General features: G+C 41.3%; 1 protein-coding gene across 1 annotated transcript in view; it reads right to left on the bottom strand.

Annotated features, from left to right (window-relative positions):
- The window catches only part of ADAMTSL1 (ADAMTS like 1), a 263,177-nt gene that overhangs the window by 217,713 nt on the left and 27,021 nt on the right, over positions 1-18,443 (bottom strand). The window contains exon 2 of the mRNA XM_087716110.1: positions 16,893-17,020. Within this exon, the coding sequence (XP_087572236.1) occupies positions 16,893-17,020 (128 nt within the window). The remainder of the gene's footprint in view (positions 1-16,892; positions 17,021-18,443) is intronic.

The raw sequence follows: 18,443 nt of genomic DNA, 5'->3' as shown, positions 1-18,443 counted from the left end.
TAATCTGGGAAGCCATGAAGCTAAAAGAAATTGCTATAAGTAAGCGATCTCTGTCTCTGTCTCTGTCTCTCTCTCTCTCTGTAGCATTATATGATAATAGGATAAAGAAGAGTAAACTGTTTGATTATTTAAATTACAGACATGTCAATTGTAGTCAGGGCTAGGTATATAGGAAATAAGTGATAGGTAGTTGTACTTCCTCTCCTTCCTCCTTCTGATTTTATATACAATATTTGCATTGGTCTTTGTCAGAAATGTTTAGGGCATTTGGAAAACATCAGACAAAGCGATGCTATTTTTTGTGTACAGGATTGATCAGCATGAGATATTAAAATCTGCTACAAAATACATAATATTTCATAAGGACAAATTATGTGTTTGAACTTTCACATGAATTAGCTGTTATGTCCCCACAAATTAGAATTATATTTATTAGAGACTAGCTGTTAACCTGGTGTTGCCAGGTATTTGTTTATCCCAATCCTGTATTAAACATTCACAAATGTCTGGACCAAATGAAATTTCTAATGTTGGATTTTTCCCCTTACCAGAGGGAGCCACTTGTGGAGTACTGTGAAGCTGTTACCATAGCAACTTCACTGTGCTGTACAGTAGAAGCCATTTTAAGGCAGTACAGTAGAAGCTATTTTAAAGCACAACAGGCAATATCTTAACAGAACACCCCCCCCCCTCCAGGGCAGGTGTGAAATTCAGCAGGTTCTGGAGAACTGGTAGTGGAAATTTTGAGTAGTTTGGAGAACTGACAAATACCACCCCTGGCTGGCCCCAGAGTGGGGTGGGAATAGAGATTTTGCAGTAACCTTCCCCTGGAGTGGGGTGGGAATGGAGATTTTGCAGTATCCTTCCCCTGCCTCACCCACCAAGCCACCCCCACAGAACCATTAGTAAAACAATTGAATTTCACCACTGCCCAATGGGTGTTAGGGGTGTCTTACCCCCACAGTATTTGTTTCCAGAGAGTAAGTCATCTGTGTACCAAGTTTAGTTGAAATTGCTCAAGGAGTTCCAGAGTTATGCTGGAACATACACACACACAAGCATTTATATATATGTAGATTAGTCCTACCATTTGACAAAACATAGCTATTCTGACTACACTTTGTTACACTGGCCTCCTCCAACCCTACTACTACCGTTTATAGCAAAAAAATAATAATTTGGAATTTATTTAATTTATGATTCACGATTGACATGCTGCAATCATTCAGTATTTTAAAACCTGAACAAAATTACCAGATATCTCAAAATGTGTTTGTGATTTCATGCTCCTTGAACACAAAATAAATATTAGAACATGATTATTCAATTAATTTGTCATACAAATTCCCTATTGGTTTCTTAACTTTATATACGTTGCCTATATTTGGATTGTGTTTTTTTTTAATCTTCAAGGTGCTTTATGGTTTTAACTTGGCAAAAATTTTGTGACTTAGAAAAGCACATCCATTTTATAGACAAGAAAGAGTTATCAACAGATAACGATTTCTTTAATGTTGCCCGGAGATGATTAAAAGTATCAAATCCATCCTGATGGAAGCTCCAGGATTGCTGTTGATATCTCTGTTGCTGGATGGTCCTTTTGGACCTAAACCATCCCGAAGAGACAGTGATAGAGAAGAGCATGTCCTGCTGATCTCAGAGACATCGCAAAGTCCCTGATTGATCCAGGAGAAAGCTCTTTTTGCCGGCTACAAGAGAAGCAGCCATTTTTAAGCTGCATAAGTTTGGGACAGACCCCTGAATGGAAGCTCAGCAGGAGAGAGAGTGTGAGATCTCGGAATTGGTGAGATAAATTTTACTTTTAGAGAACACCCAAAAAGATTTAGAGTAAAGTTAAAATTGAAGACAGAAGAGACTAAGCGGCAGATTAGCCTGAATTCAAACTATTGTGTTATCTTTTTTTCTTTAATTTTGTTTCCTTTTTATGAATGAAATTTTTACAAATGCCTCTTACTTTTTAAGTTGGACTGCTCTCTTTTTCCCTTGTTCTATTTTTTCTCATTTTTTGTATTTGTGGATTAAGGATTCATTTCTTATCTTTCCTTCATGGCAGGATTGTCCTTTTTAACCATTTTTTTCTTATCTCAAAGAAAGCTTAAAGAGAGAGCTAAAAGCGGAGGAAAAAGAAGTAACACTGCTATCTAGAGGCTGGAGGCTTGGAAATATTGTTTTTTAATATTTGACATATATCTCATGCTTCAAGGCTTCAGAATTTGTGTATTGAAAGAATAGTGGGAAGAATACAGTTTGTTTATATAGGTGCTCTTCTGGAATATTATTAGTAGCTGGACTGCAGTAAAGAGAAAGCTTTGACTTGAAAGATTATAGCGAATTTATTTGAAACCTAGTAAAAGGCTTAGATGTCCTAGTGGCAGTGTTTACAACCTGGAAAAATGGCGCAATATGAAGAAGAAGAGAAAATAACTGCAAAAAATTATGCTAGAAATTCAAAAAGTCCTAATAAGCACAGAAAGAATTGAAAAGAATCTGGGGATTATAGAACAAAGAACACAAAGAATGGAGGGAAGAGTTGAGGATATTGATGAAACAATGATAAAACTTGAAGATAAAGCCCAAAAAATTGTAGAGAAATATGAACAAAGTGACAAGAAAATTGTTGATACTGACAGCAAACCGAGGGTGGAGGGAAATGATACGAATGGAATATTGAAAGAAGATGTAGATGAACAGGATCTCTATCTCATGCTTCAAAACATAGATGAAGAAAGGGGAGAAAATTTGGCAGAAACAATGAGAGTATCTTTGGCAGAAGCACCAGTGATAACCAAAGGCAAGCTGATGAAAGAAACAAATGGAGGGTTTCGATTCTTTACAAAATATGCAATGAACAAGTTGCCAAGAGAAGTTCACATAAGACTTATCAAGAAAACACCTACAATACAGATTTTACAAATGGCAAGAGATATTGGACTGCACTACTACTGGAAGGATACATGATGATGAAATGAAATGTCACAATAAAATTAAGTAAAACTTAGTTAAACTTTGAGTATTATGTTTAAGACAAAGTAATAATAGTTATAGTCAAATAAATGATTAATAATGATAATAATGCATTTATATATACTAGATTGATATATGGAATTTTATATAAGCTATAAATGAGAACTATGGAGATGATGTGGAAAAGCCTTTTTAAAAAAATAAAAGATAAACAATTCTATTTAGAATAGAATACAAAGATGTAACACCATTGGATGAGTCCAGGATGATGTAATGAAATGTCATAATATACGTAAATTTACTTTAAATTTAGTATGCTTCACATAAAAAGGATGTAATAATAGCTATATTCGATTAATGTTTAATAATCATAATAATTGTATGCATATATATTAAATTGGTGATATGAGCAATGGAATGTGCGAAAAAGAGTAAGCTGACATATGAAATTAGAGAACAAGAAGATAAACAATTTTTTAGGACATGGGATTTAATTAGTGGTTAGATTAAAAAATAATATGGAATTGAAAATTTATTAGAGAATTTTACCAGCACCAAAATAAGAGAATGTTTTAAAATAGGATATAAAAAATACTTATTATTGGAAATGTTGAAGATGATGTAGTGAATTATTATAATATAAATGAACCCATATGGACAGCCACTTGTCTGAAATCGTATAGGACAGTGATGGTGAACCGTTTTTGGCTCGTGTGCCATAAGTGGGGGGAGTGCAGGGGGGGCGTGTGCAGGTGTGCCGCACCCATAATGCAATGTGCGACACTCCCCCCCAGTGTGCATGCATGTACTACAGGCACTCCCCCCATTTTTGCATGCTTTTTTCGCCTCCCCCATGCTCCAGAGGCTTTATAGGAGCATGAGGAGGGCGAAAACAGCCTCCCCCGCCCCCCCGGACACCCTCCGGAGGCTTCAGGGACCTTCAGGAGGCTTCTCTGAAGCCTTTGGAAGAGTCAAAACGACCCTCCAAGCAAAGCAGAAGTAACTTCTGGTTTGCTCGGAGGATCGTTTTGAGCGCTCCAAAGACTTCAGGGACCTTCAGGAAGGTTCCCTAAAGCCTCCGGAGCAGTGAAAACGACCCTCCGAGCAAACTGGAAGTCACCTCCGGTTTGCTTGGAGGATCGTTTTGAGTGCTCCAAAGGCTTCAGGGACCTTCAGGAGGCTTCCCTGAAGCCCCCGGAGCAGTCAAAACAATCCTCTGAGCAAACTGGAAGTCTGTTCCTGAAGTTCCGGTTTGCCCGTAGGGCCAGTTTTTTGCGCTCCAAAGGTTTCAGAGAAGCTCATGAAGCCTCCGGACAGCCTCCAGGGGGGAGGCTCTTTTCGCCCTCCCCAGGCTCCTATAAAGCCTCTGGAGCCTGGGGAGGGCGAAAAATGGTTTTAAAAAAGGATCAACTCAGCTGGCCAGTGTGCACATGGGTGCTGGACAGCTAACAGGGCAGCACCTCGCATGCCCTGACAAATGGCTCCACGTGCCACCCATGGCACATGTGCCATAGGTTCACCATCACTCGTATAGGATCTCCTGCTTGACCAGGGGGTTGGACTAGAAGAACTCCAAGGTCCCTTCCAGTTCTATTCTGGCTAGTAAAGATTCCAAACTGATTGTGACTAGGAAGCTGCTTCTGCTCTGTGCAGATGATCCTGTTTTTCTATCTAGAGTTAGCCAAAAAGATTATTTTGTGTATGTACCATTGTTTGGACAACTGATTGACAATCAGTTCCAGTAAGAGAGAGAGAGAGAGAGAAAAAACCTGTGTTTGCTTTCTAATTGGGCTTTCCTGTATATTTGTTTCTTAATGGCCAGGATTCTGAGCAAATCAGACAATTTTAATACCTATGTATAACATTTCATTCTTTCCTCCATGATACTGCTTGCTGACACTCTGCCATTCAATCTGCATCAAACAGGGCCTGTTTTTCTGTGGCAAAGGACAGTTTATCTGTGCTGCACTCCAGGTGTTCAGTGTTAAACTTTGCCTCCATTGTTTCAGGGCATTCCTATTTGGATTTGGGACTTTAATCCCACTGTGGAGTGTCCGCTTTCAAAGTTTTTTTCGTGTTCTTCTTGGCACGGCCAAGTGCGTCTCATCGACTGCGTTCTGTTTAGAGGCCAGTTCTCCCTCTGTGGAGTGTACGGCTTGCGTTCAAGCATTTAGGTTTTGGTTGAAAGTGATCTATGCAAATAAATCTTCAGGCTATTTGTTTCTCCTTCAGAAAAGATAATTGTGTTATTGTTTTGTCAAAGACATTCTTCAATAAACTAGACTTTCCATAAATTTCTCGACTAGGCAAAATCTATCCTTAGCAATTACATCAAGGGCAATGAAATCGCTTCTTCGCTGGTAAACTTTGTTCTCCCTTACATTTTAAGTTACCTTTTAACTTCATTAAAGGCCATATGATTTACCTGGGTATTTTTTGACATTCCAAAGTATTTAGCTACATTTGCTAGCATTCAATTCAATGTTGTGGCTTCTGCTCTTCTAGATGGACATTTTACAAGTATCCATTGTACGCTAAACATGTTATTAGGAAGATGAGGGAAAATATATTTCAACACTTATTTTCTTTGCATTTTATTATGTTTCACACAGTAAATCACTTATAATAATTCTATTTAAATTTTCAGGAAGGAATATTTGATCTTTCAGAAATATTTTGACTTTTTTATTAGTAGATTTTGAGGCTGCCTCCCTGCGGATTGATGAGATTAACTGCATCCCCAAACATGCATAGCTTTTAATGAATTCCTCTATTTTACCCTAGTGGAGCAAAATTAAATTCATAGGTATAGTTATAATTACTATGAATTTTCGCAAAAACATCATAATGTTCTTTTAGAGTTTTCAAAAAGATGGAAATGATAAAATGTAAAAACATTTTATTCAAGAAGAATTAGACCTCCAGTGAAGAACTGGTAGCAGAACTAGATTCTCCCCTCCCAAAAAAACACCCCATATTACACTAGCGAAATGTCAGGCATGAAAATCCATCGCTGGCTTACAGTGTTACGCTGACAAAATTTAATTAGCTTCATCAGTCACAATTTATAGGGGAGATTTGGCCTTATTTATTTTTAATTTTGATATTTTAATACATTCTGATGAGAGTTACCATTAGAATAATTCATTATCAGGGGTGGGATTCTACAGGTTCGGGTGACTCCGACTATCAGCTAGAGCAGTGTTTCTCAACCTTGGCAACTTGAAGATGTCCGGACTTCAACTCTCAGAATTCCCCAGCCAGCGAATGCTGCGCCTCAGCTGTTTTCCTCCCCAGCAGTAATGCAGAAGGTGATTTCTCTGTAAACTGCACATGCGAAGCATGCGTGAAGCGAACCAGTTATTAAACTGGTAGGATCCCACCCCTGTTCATTATGATTTGGGAACTTTGCCTGTCCTTCAGGCGAAACAAGCTAGAAGCCGATGGAGTTTTGAGTCCAAAAGACTCATCCCCTTAGGGACTGATTACAAGTGATAATTGACTGCTTTGGTTCTGCTTTAACAAACAGATTCTACACATTGCAAAGTTGCGCAGTTTAGAAAGAAGTAAAGAAGGCTTCAACAAACATTGTTATGTACATTGAAGTTTTGAAAGCATGCAGTTGGGATGCTCACAAATGTTGGCTTTCTAAGATGCAATTAGCAAAAATACTCATTAATTAACTGGTGTGGCTTCTACCTCACTTCCTGCTAGTTTCCCAAGATGGCTACTCTTTTCTGGGCAGGATGGCACCCTTCATTTCCTAAGAATACCCCTGGAACTTATGTGGAGACCAGAAACTTTTTTGGACAGACTAGCACTTTGCCTTATGTCAACATTCTATTTTTATTTTTTAAAGTCAGATGGTGCAACAACATTGTCTATGGGATCCATTTGGTCTATCCTTTAACAAGCCAACAGTCATAAAGAATCTGTGATAATAAAAGTGGTTTGGATTTTCCAATATGACGATAAAGCAGGAGCAAGTGAAAATCTTCAATGCATATTATTAATCAAATGGGGATCACTATTATGTTGGCACACTAATATCAATTACAGATGTACAATTACACTAGGCTTTTTTCCTTATAAACAAGTATATTAGAGACCTGAGGTCCTGTTTTCTTTAGAATGAGTATTCTGAAAATCAGTGGTGGGTTCCGGATCCCGTTGCGACCGGTACGGTTGCAATGGGGCCCAGCGTCCTCTACATGAACATGCGTGGCGTGCACGCACACACATGCATCTTACCTTCAAGCGACGCCTCCGCAAGCCTCCATGATGCTTCAGGTGCTCAGCGGAGTATCGCGCAGGCACTGTACGCCCCATGAATGTGTGCGGAAGCGCCGAAGGCTTTAAAGGACAGGTAAGGAGCAAGGGCAGGCGGGTGGGCCCTCTGGAGCACCGTACCGGAATGGTACCCGGTATGCCCGTACCGGGGGTGTACTGCCTGCAACCCACCACTGCTGAAAATGTACATTAGGTGCCTGATTAGTAAATATGCACATAACAGGACTTGATTCCTTTCCACGAATAGTAAAACTATTAGATAAAACTTCAATTTCTGGCAATGTGCATTATACAACGACAGCTATTTTTAGATACAGGTTTTTTTTAAAAAAAAAACTCGATGTAGAAAAGGGAATAATATACCCAAAAATAATCAACAAAAGATGTACTGTAAAATAAAATGTATAAACTATGGCATACCAAAAGCAATGAGTTGTCGGATCCTGATGAAACTGATAGGCATGCTTCAATTTCATAGCACATTACACAGTGGGCAGAAGGAACTGAAGAAGCGAGTGTAACGTATATATTGCATGTATTATATATAACATAACGGTTTGGGGTTTTCGGTTGCAAATCATTTGCCATTCAGGGCAAGGGAACTTAAATTTGAGTACTGTGAAAATGCAGAACAAATGAAGTCATGACTAATCATGTTCTTCAGCCGCGCTTTGCAAAGGGAATAAAACTTGACAGGGAAGGATGATGACAAAAGAGAACTGTCTCACAGGGTGCCAAGTGAAACAAAAAAATGGGTTCAAGCCTGGAGTGAGAGCCACTTTGGATTCCATAGGTCATCCTAGGGGAAGGTCATTAATCCAATATTTTCTAAACCCTAATTCTTGAAATGCATATTAAACACGTTAGGCCAAATGAAAAGAACGGGGTTCAAATGAATGTTATATTATAGCTGTTTAAATACAGTACAACATTATTTATAAGAAGTAAAGAATAGGACAAATGAAAAATATTTGGAGACAAAATATATAGGTATGGGTTGTCCCATACTGACCATTCACATTAATGGCAGTATACCGAGAATTTAAAAAGTATACATAGAATACATAGAATTACAGAGTTGGAAGGAACCTTGAAGGTCTTCTAGTCCAACCTCCTACTTAGGCAGGAAACCCTACACCACTTCAGACAAATGGTTATCCAACATCTTCTTAAAAACATCCAGTGTTGGAGCATTCACAACTTCTGGAGGCAAGTTGTTCCACTGATTAATTGTTCTAACTATCAGGAAGTTTCTCCTTAGTTCTACGTTGCTTCTCTCCATGATTGGTTTCCACCCATTGCTTCTTGTCCTACCTACAGATGTTTTGGAGAATGGCTTGACCTTTTCTTTGTGGCAGCCTCTGAGATATTGGAACACTGCTATCATGTCTCCCCTACTCCTTCTTTTAATTAAACTAGACATACCCAGTTCCTGCAATCATTCTTCATAGGTTTTAGCTTCCAGTTCCCTAATCATCTTTGTTGCTCTTCTCTGCACTCTTTCTAGAGTCTCCACATCTTGCCTGCCAGCCTGTTGGGGGCACATGTATGACTCTCAAGGGTGGGGAGGGGCCAGGTGCCCTCTCCCCATGGGAATGCTGAGGTTCTGGTTGGGTCCAGGACTCACTCTCCCCTTCCGGTTCCTCCCAAGCGGGATGTGTGCCAGTGAATGTTAGAATAGAGTAACAGAGCTGAAAGGAATTTGGAGATCTTCTAGTCCAAACCCCTGCCTAGGCAGGAAACCCTACATCACTTCAGACAAATGGTTAGCCAACATCTTCTTGAAAACTTCCAATGTTGGAGCATTCACAACTTCTGGAGGTAAGTTGTTCACTGATTAATTGTTCTAACTATCAGGAAGTTTCTCCTTAGTTCTAGGTTGCTTGTCTCCTTGATGAGTTTTGACCTATTACTAATTACATTACTAATATAATCTCAACATACACGATTTGTACAGCAAACAGCTAGGCTCCTTTGCAGGTTTAGATGTATGAATTATATAAATCTATATTCATGCATCCGGGAGTCAAAAATCTATTTAGAATGGGTGCAAAGTGTTCAGGTTTTTCCATCCCTTGTTGCCACCTAGTGGATGTTTGCAGCTCTGACCTAGTAGCATTTCCACACAACCAGTGTTTTATAGCTAGATGGTTGTAAATGCAGCTTAAAGTCTATCCCTTTGAATGCAGGAGTCGTTGGAATAACATAGCTAATCTCCAACCCTATTTCTAATGGATGTAGATGCTAAGGCAAGCTAGTTAGAAATAAGCCAGGACCATTCTCACACATTTTTGAATAGAACAGGCAACACAAAGCTGATTGGAAAAATGCATTTTCAAATTTGAAAATTCTGTCAATGTAAGCTTAAGAATTAATGCTTCTTGTCTGCCCTACCTTGCAAGGCTGACATTAATCTTCCAAATGTAAAACTATCTCTCACCCCCACACCTTTATATAGGTAGACCTTGACTTATGACTATGCCTGCCAATTGCAATTATAAATCACGATGGTCACAAAGTAGATAATCACATGATCGGATGCAATTTTACGACCTTTTTTATTTACACTATGTCGCAGTTGTTAAGCATCATTAAGATTGTTCTATTGTTCTCTGTGGCGCATTTTTTTCTGGAAACTGGAAGTAAACACCAGTTGTGGTGCAGGGCCCACAAACAGTGGTAAATGTGGGCCAGTTGCTGAGTGCCCAAAATGTGATGATGTGACCACGGAAATAAAACATACAGAATGTTAAAAAAGTTATAATATTTATGTAGTTGCTTACATCTAATATTATATTAGATTACTTACTTCTAAATTATATTAAAGTAACCTAAATGTCTTTACCACCCCCAAGGCATGTCACAATGTTTGAGCATCCCGAATGTTTGGAAATTGAAAGTTGAAAAAAATTGACACGCCCTTACGTCAGGGGAGGGCAAATGTAACTTTGGAACAGGTCATAAATTGCTGTGGGGGAGGTATTGTAACTTTGAGCAGTTACTAAGCAAGTTGAGGACTACCTGTAGTCCAACGAATTAAGAAGGGTCTCTTTTGAGATGTTTACTCTTCTGTCCATTCCTTCTGTGGATTCAGTGCCACTTATCTGAACATTGTCTAGTTTGTGGCCCTTCATCCTGTATCCCAAGGTCATTCACACATACCACTTCACTTGTAGGTTAAATTTGCAATGGGAATGTACTGTATTTTTTGGACTATAAGACGCACTGGACTGTAAGACGCACCTACATTTACAGGAGGAAAACAAGAAAAAATAGTTTCTGGCCTCCGTGTCGCATTTTTGCCTTCCCCGGCCCCCAGAAGCACTCTGCAGTGCTCCACATGGCCTTCTCTCTCTCTCTCTCTCTCTCTCTCTCTCTCTCTCTCTCTCTCTCTCTCTCTCTCTCTCTCTCTCTCTCTCTCTCTCTCTCTCTCTCTCTCTCTCTCTCCCTCCCTCCCTCCCTCCCTCCCTCCCTCCCTCCCTCCCTCTCTCTCTCTCTCACACACACACACACACACACACACACACGGGCCTGGAAGGGTGAAAACGTGATGCATGGAGTGCTTGGAATGCCAAAAACGGGCTGTGTGGAGCACTGCAGTGCTTCTGGGGCCTGGGGAGGGTGAAAACGCGACACACAGAGGGTTCAGGAGGCCACAAATGCCTGTATTTGGTCTATAAGACACATCTAAATTTTCACCCACCCAAATAGGTCCGTCTTATACTCCAAAAAATATGGTAGCAGCTGAGGTTGTCTATTTTTGCCCTCAGAAGAGGTTGCTGTCATGCTCTGATGACATAACTAGGACAAGGAGAGATAAACTCTTGCACCAAATTCTCCAGGGATCAGTTGGATCACACAAAGTAGATTTTCCAAAGAGGCAGTGGAACTGGCTGATAACAAAACAACATTGTATCTGACCTGAATAGCTCAAGGAATGGGACTAGTAAGATCTGGCAGCTGACATTTGGAAAATAAATGACTTGCATTTATTCAGCTGCTTAGCTGTGCACTGATGTTTAGAAGTAAGGCATATATGCTTTGCATAGCTTCAAAGCTGACACAATGAGACTGTATTCGCCTGGCGCTTAATGTTCTGGAAGGCATCATACACAAATCGAAAAGGCATAATACACCGTGAACATTCCTTTACTGGAGGAAAAATATTTATCTTTGGTTTGTGGCGTGGTCTGTTCCATAGTGTTCAATTGGTGTGCCAACTCTTCATTTATCAAACTCACAACCCCAAATCCAACATTATTCTTTATTTCATTTGTTATAGAATTATGTGTGGTACACATAATTCTCTGTCATATGACACATGTCTGTAAAATAATAAGCTGCACAGAAAAAAAAACTCAACCACTAACCCAAAGCACCAATAGTACTGTTTTTAAATTCTAAAGCTATCATATATTTAAGCTTATTTCTAAATCCCTAAAGTTTGGGTGGATTTCGTTGTTTTTCAGTTTTAACTGCATATTCAGCACCCCCTCCCTCCCCCCACCTCTCTCTCACCATTTAGCAATCCTTTACATTCATAATTCTATATAGACAAGGGGGAGAAAGATATACACTTATTGCAGTGCTAATTCAAGGTCAGAGTTTACTATTTAAAATATATTTGTACTGGCTAACGGAATCAGGACATAATCCTCTCTCTGTCTATGAATGGGCAAAAGTTCACTTTGGTTTTTTTTTTAATTCAAAGAAAATTGGCTCAATATGCAAGTGAGTAATCTTAACTTTGTCTGACATTTCTACTTACCATGTATGCATTTTTTACATAGCGTACTCTTTTTCTGATGTGATCATAGATGCCAGAGGAGAAAACTAGTGCCTGAGAAATTGTGTCAAAAAATATCTATAGATACTTTTACACGTGTCCTCTAATTATTTGTGAAATCATAGAGGTGGGCCCCCCAAAAGAGAGCACAAAACGGCCCATTTTTGCAAAAGCGGGCCTGTTTTTTGTCAAAAATATTGCATGCATAGCCTTATGGAGGCTTATAGAGTGCTGTTGGGGGTTGGGGGGTAAAAAACGGCCCATTTTTTGCTAATTTCTGCTCTTCCCAGCCCCTAAGAGCTGTCTGAAAGCCTGCATAAGGATATGCACGGCCTTTTTGGTGAGGGGGCAGGGCTTCGGGAGGCAAAAAATGCTGTATTCGATGTATAAGACGCACCCAGATTTTCAGTCTCTTTTTTGAGGAAAAAAGGTGTGTCATAGTCTGAAAAATATGGTAGTTGTTTAGCAGAGTGATGGCATGCGGGGGGGGGGGGGAACTATCCTTGTGTCCAGTTGTTGTGGTGTGCAACGTCTTATAATCGTCATGGTGAACCTATGTGACATGTGCCCTAAGTGGCACACAGAGCCATGTCGCCTGGCATGCATGGTGTCACCCATTCCTCTTCCAGGTTTCTGGTGCGCATGCGTAAGCCACAATCAGCTGACCTTCGTGTATGCAGCAGTGCCGGGAACTGGAAAAGTTGGTCTTCTGCTTGCTGGTGCAAGCACACACGCCGGCCAGGTTGCATGCGCATGCACACCAGTAACTCGAAGATGAACGGGAAACGCTATGCATGCCAGGCAATATGACTCCATGTGCCACTTCGGGCATGCTAGCTGCCGGTACGCATGCGCATGGTGGAAACCCGAACTTCATTTTCCGGCGAGCACATGTCCCCTGGACAGCTCCTCTTCTGGTTGCAACCCAGATGAGCGCGTGTATGCTCCCTTTTCAGCACTTAGTGCCAAAAAGGTTCACCATCACTGCCCTATAACTTTGTTTTAAGGATAGAAGTTGAAACAAATTTATGTTTTATGATTAAGGATAATGCTACCCCTTCTCTCAAAGAGATGTCCTGATCGCCTTGGTTCAGCCCATTAGAGCTGCCAGAATGTTTTGAGGCTTAAAGGCCCTCCCAGATCATGGTCCCTTATTTTCAGAATTGGGTCTCCTCTGTCATTGGCTCAGGCATAACATTTCTTGAAGCTGTCATACAGAGGGGCCTGATTGCATGCTGCCTCTGCAGGCTGACAGTCTTTTTGGTCAATCTCTGTTTCAAAGAATTTCGAGGAAACGTGAACATTTCTTTCCTAGGAAGACTTGGTTCGCTTTTTGACCATTCCATCTATCAGACCATCTCAGGATTGGATTGGTGGCTCAGGTTTGCTCAGAGAGATTGTTTTGGCTGCTGACCTCATCATTAGTAGAGATCTGTCATAGACTCTCGGATGAGCGCTTAATAAAGTCATTTTTAATTGAAAAATTAAAAGTCATACAATTAAAACCATTAAAATGATATTGAGGCAATTCCATCATTTCTTCTTTCCTTATTAATTCTGAATTACATAAGTACATTGCCTTCTCGGTTAATAAAGGAAAGAATTGGTCCAGGCAGTTGGACTTTCTGACTTCCTATTGTATATGCAACATTGGAATCACTTTTAAACCTCTGCCAACTATTGTACAGAGAGAGAGGGGGGGGGAAGGGAGAGGGAGGGAGGGAGAGAAAGAGAGAGGGGGGAGGGAGAGAGAGAGAATGAATTGCAGGTTGTGTAGAGAAGACCTTCCAGCTTCTCCAAGGACCTCTCCTCCCTTCAAGCAGCCCATGTGCAGAGACAGAAAAATCATAGAAGGTATGTGAAGCAGCTTTAGAAGGCAGCAGGCATTGGAAGTGGCCTCTTTGGATTGGGGAAAAGATTAACAGAAGGAACAGATGGGAGCTACCTCTTAGCAACCTTCTTCCTTTTGAAACCCAAGCAGACACTGATGTCTGAAGGATTTTTCCCACTTTTTCTGTCTTTCCCTTCATTCCATTAAAACCATGATGGCGAACCTATGGTGCACGTGCCCAAAGTGACACATGGAGCCATGTTGCCTGGCATGTTGCCTGGCATCTCTGTTAGGAGACTAGAGTTCTGCAGCAGAAGTTATTAACGAATAATCTGCTGAATAGTCACTCACAGCCACCGAAGGTAAAACAAATAATAGCTTTACTTGCGTAACAAAAATAGGATAAATAGTCTCCAAACAGACTATAACCAGTCTTGAAGTATATACACAGTCTATTTACAATACGTTGAAGTTACAGTTGCTCAACTCATGAGTCACCATGTAGACAAGTAACTAACATACAAACTAGCCACCATCCAGTACACGGTCTTCTCTCCCAATACTAAGCACATACAGTAACAGTCAGTAACAATCAGCAACAATCAGGAGAATCAGGAGCATCAGGAGAGCATCAGGGAGACCTCCGTACTAGTTCCTACTTCCTTATATGGCTGCTTAAAGCAATAGCATCCAATTACCTTTCTCTTACACTTAAAGTAACAGATACATTTGTTACAATCATGGCTTATATACATTGTCAAGACAAGACTAGGGTTACATCCCTAACAGCACCCATTCTTCTTCCGGGTTTCTGGGGTGCATGCGCACTCAACCATCAGATGGGCTTTGTGTGTGCAGCATTGCCGGAAATCAGAAGAGCTGGTCTTCTGTTTTCTGGTGTGAACATGTGCGCCAGCCAGCTGATCAGCATGTGCACATGTGTGGCAATTACCGGAAGACTTGCTGGCTGGTGCACATGCAAGTGCCAGAAACCAGAAGTTTATTTTCCGGCGTGCGCAAGCCCCCTGGGCAGCTCCTCTTCCTGTTTGCGTCCCAGATGAGTGTGTGTGTCCCTTTTTGGCACTCAGATCATGTGATCACCATCTGCAATCTTCCTAGGTGGCTTCTGACAAGCAAAGTCAATGGTGAAAGTTCATTCACTGATTGCATTTAATAACTGCTGTGGTTCACTTAACTGCCACAGCAAAAAAAAGGTGGTAGAATTGGGTATAGTTCACTTAACAATCCCCTTACTTAGCACTGAAAATTGTGGCCCCAGTTGTAGTTGTAAGTTGAGGTCTTGTTTGCACAAAGCTAGCAAAATGATGGTGGTGGTAGGGAAGAGTAAAACCATCCTCTAGTTAAGTTCAAATAATAGAGAGTCCATAGGCATCTACATGTTGTTTTCTTTGCAGAGTTTGTGTGTGGCACTCCTTTTTTCAGGAGGCAAATCAAGCACCCTTATTGATTTTGATATTCTCTTTTTTAGAAATTAAGTAACTTCTTTTGAAATCAAGAGTGACCGGTGCTTCCCACTCTTTCTTATTAGGCTGCGTGAATTATTAATTCAAGCATGCCAGCCTTTTCTCCTTGCAAATGCTTGACCATCATCACAAGAACCATTACGTCAGTACAGATTTTATTATTTAACAAACCATTTCAGAATCAGGAAACCATTTTTTTTCGTTTTGCAAGCTAGTGGTTAGGATCACTTGGCCAAATGTGAGGATTTTTTTTTCATCTTCTCTACAACAACATGTTTATGGTAAGAGAAGATAGCAATAGCACTTAGACTTATATATCTCTTTACAGTGCTTTACAGCCTTCTCTAAGCGGTTTACAGAGTCAGCATATTGCCCCCAACAAGATGTACAAGAGAGGGGTATGGATAGGACAAGAATGGGTTACAAACTAGGTTTAATTAGCATTAGCTGTCATTTTATTTATTTAATTTGATCTAGACTTTGCCAAACTCTGAGCATTCAGAGCAGTGGTGGGTTCCTATCGGTTTGGACCGGTTCAGCCAAACCGGTAGTAGCTTGGTGGCCTGGGTTGCTGGAACCAGCAGTGACCCAGGCCTGCCATACCTCACAACTGGTTCTTCCAGCGGCGCCATAAGAGGCATTTGTACCTTAAAAGGTCTGCACATGGGCACAACATTAGAAAAAGGGGAAAAACTACATTTTTTTCCAATGAAGATTGTTCTGTGCATGTGTGGAACAGAAAATCAAGATGGCGGCCCCGAGCATAGAACCAGTTTGTCTGTACTACCTGCTCGGCTGAACTAGACTGAACCAGTAAGAATCCACCTCTGGTCCTGGGCTCATGTGACCACCATTTGTGACCTTCCTAACTAGCTTCCAACAACCAAAGTTGGAGGAGGGAAGTGGATTTGCTTAATGGCCACATGATTCACTTAACAACTGCAGTAATTAGCTTAACAACTGTGGCAAAAAAAGGCTGTAGAATCAGGTGTGACTGGCTTAACAAACCCACCTTATTGAGCTGTGGAAATTGGACCCAGTTGTGGTTGTAAGTCACCTATAACAGAGGTGTCAAACTCGTGGACCGGGGGCCTGATGCATCATGCACTGGCCGCACCCACCCCTAGTTTAGCAAAGAGAGAAAAAGTCATGATACATCACGTGACAATGACGTGATGTCGTGATGACATATCAACAAGACGACATGAGTTTGACACCCCTGACCTATAATATCTTTTGATATTAGGTCTCCCAGCTGACAAAATATTCCAGGGTGGGAAAAATGCCAAGTTTATCTCAAATTTAGCACAAGTGGAGATTATCATTTTGGATGGGAGATGATTTACGAATGCCCTGCACATTTTTAATGCATTATATAATTGTGGGTTAAGCCATCCAACTTGCTGAATTGGTGGCTGAAATAAACACCATCTTCTGAGTTTAAGCTAGTCCTTTTCCATTGCAAGATACATCTTACAGGATGCAGGTAACAAAAAAAAATGTTTTAACTACTTACTTGCTGCTTAAGCAGCGTCTCAAGGAGTACGAAGCGCCTCCACCACAAGTCCGGGAACATTCACTCCAGGAACCCCAGGCATCCCAGAGACTGTCTCGGTCCTCTTCAGATCGAGCAGTTCGAGAACTCTAGAAGAGAACAAAAGACAGGATGAAGGGAAGAGAATTTGGCTTACATTCAAAATAGCGAAGACTCTGCCGAATTATTGCTATCTATCTGATTTTGGCCTCAATGGTGGTCATAAGTCAAGGACTACCTGTATATAAGTATTTACATTCTGTATATGTTTCCATTTTTGCACATTGTGGAATAGAGTACTAATATATAACAAAAATGCAGCATGAACATTATGTATGTGTAAATCCCACCTTCCAGATCAGAATCCATCTGTCTCATAGAGGCTGGGGTACCAACCTCAATTCTTGAATCCTGAACCTAAGTATAGTTCTACTTACTGCACCACAGTATTACAGGCGGCCCTCATTTAATGACCACTCATTCAGTGACCATTCAAACTTACAACAGTATTAAAGTGGCAGTTATAGCTGGTACTCATACTAATGTTGGTTACTCTTCTCCCTTGGTCACATGATCACAATCCAGTTTCCTAGCACCTGGCTCACAATTACGACATATACCCGTGATGGTGAACCTATAGCAACCGTGCCACAGTTGGCATACAGAGCCCTGTCTGAGGGCACACAAGCCGTTGCCTGTTGCTCCATCACACATGTGCACGCGCTTCCGGCCAGCCAGCTGATTTCCAGGGCTCTGCCATGCATGCAGGAGATGCACGTGCATGCGAAGGGTGGCGGGGGGGTCATGTGTGCATGCATTGGGGCAGGGGGAGCATAAGGGCACAGCTTGCCTTCCTATGCCCCATTTTTGGTCCCAGGAGGCTGGCTAGGCCCAAAATGGATGCATGTGCAGAGGGACAGGGCGTACCGGTGGGTGTCGTGTGCACATTGCATTATGGGTGTGGGCACGCACATGCACAGTGTTGCATGTGCATGCACACTTTCAGCACATGAGGACAAAAAGATTAGCCATCACTGACATTTACTATGGTCACACGATCATCATCTCTGACTTTCTTAGCTTCCTACAAGCAAAATCAATGGGGAAGCTAGCAGGAAGTCACAAATGGCAACCACAGGCCATCCTCGCTTCATGAAATCACCTGCGTTGATTTGCTTAATGGCAGCAACTTGCATCAATTGATATAGTCCCATGACATCACACCAGGGGTGGGTTCCTGCTGGTTCTAATCGGTTCTGTAGAAGAGGTTCCACAAATCTACCGTGCTATTTAGAACCAGTTCCATGGGTGGAACTAGCCCCCTCGCTCGCTCACCTCTGCCCGTCCAGGCGCCGCTCATTCGCTTGCTCCCCCCCGCCTGTCCGCACATCGCCTCTAACAGCCCTATAAAGAACCCTTGGTTCTCTATTGCTGCCTGCCGAGGAGATAAAAAAAGCTCTTTGCTGGAGCAGCGGCTTTTGGGGCTAATGGGGCTTGGGTTTCCAGCCCGACAGCTCCCGCCGCTTCTGGATG

Source organism: Thamnophis sirtalis, unplaced genomic scaffold, assembly GCF_051295495.1.
Source record: "Thamnophis sirtalis isolate CommonGarterSnake01/CBP01778 unplaced genomic scaffold, rThaSir2_p1.2 scaffold_5, whole genome shotgun sequence".
Lineage (NCBI taxonomy): Eukaryota > Metazoa > Chordata > Lepidosauria > Squamata > Natricidae > Thamnophis > Thamnophis sirtalis.
The sequence above is the reverse complement of the archived record's forward strand: the minus strand, read 5'-3'. Positions and strand labels throughout refer to the sequence as shown.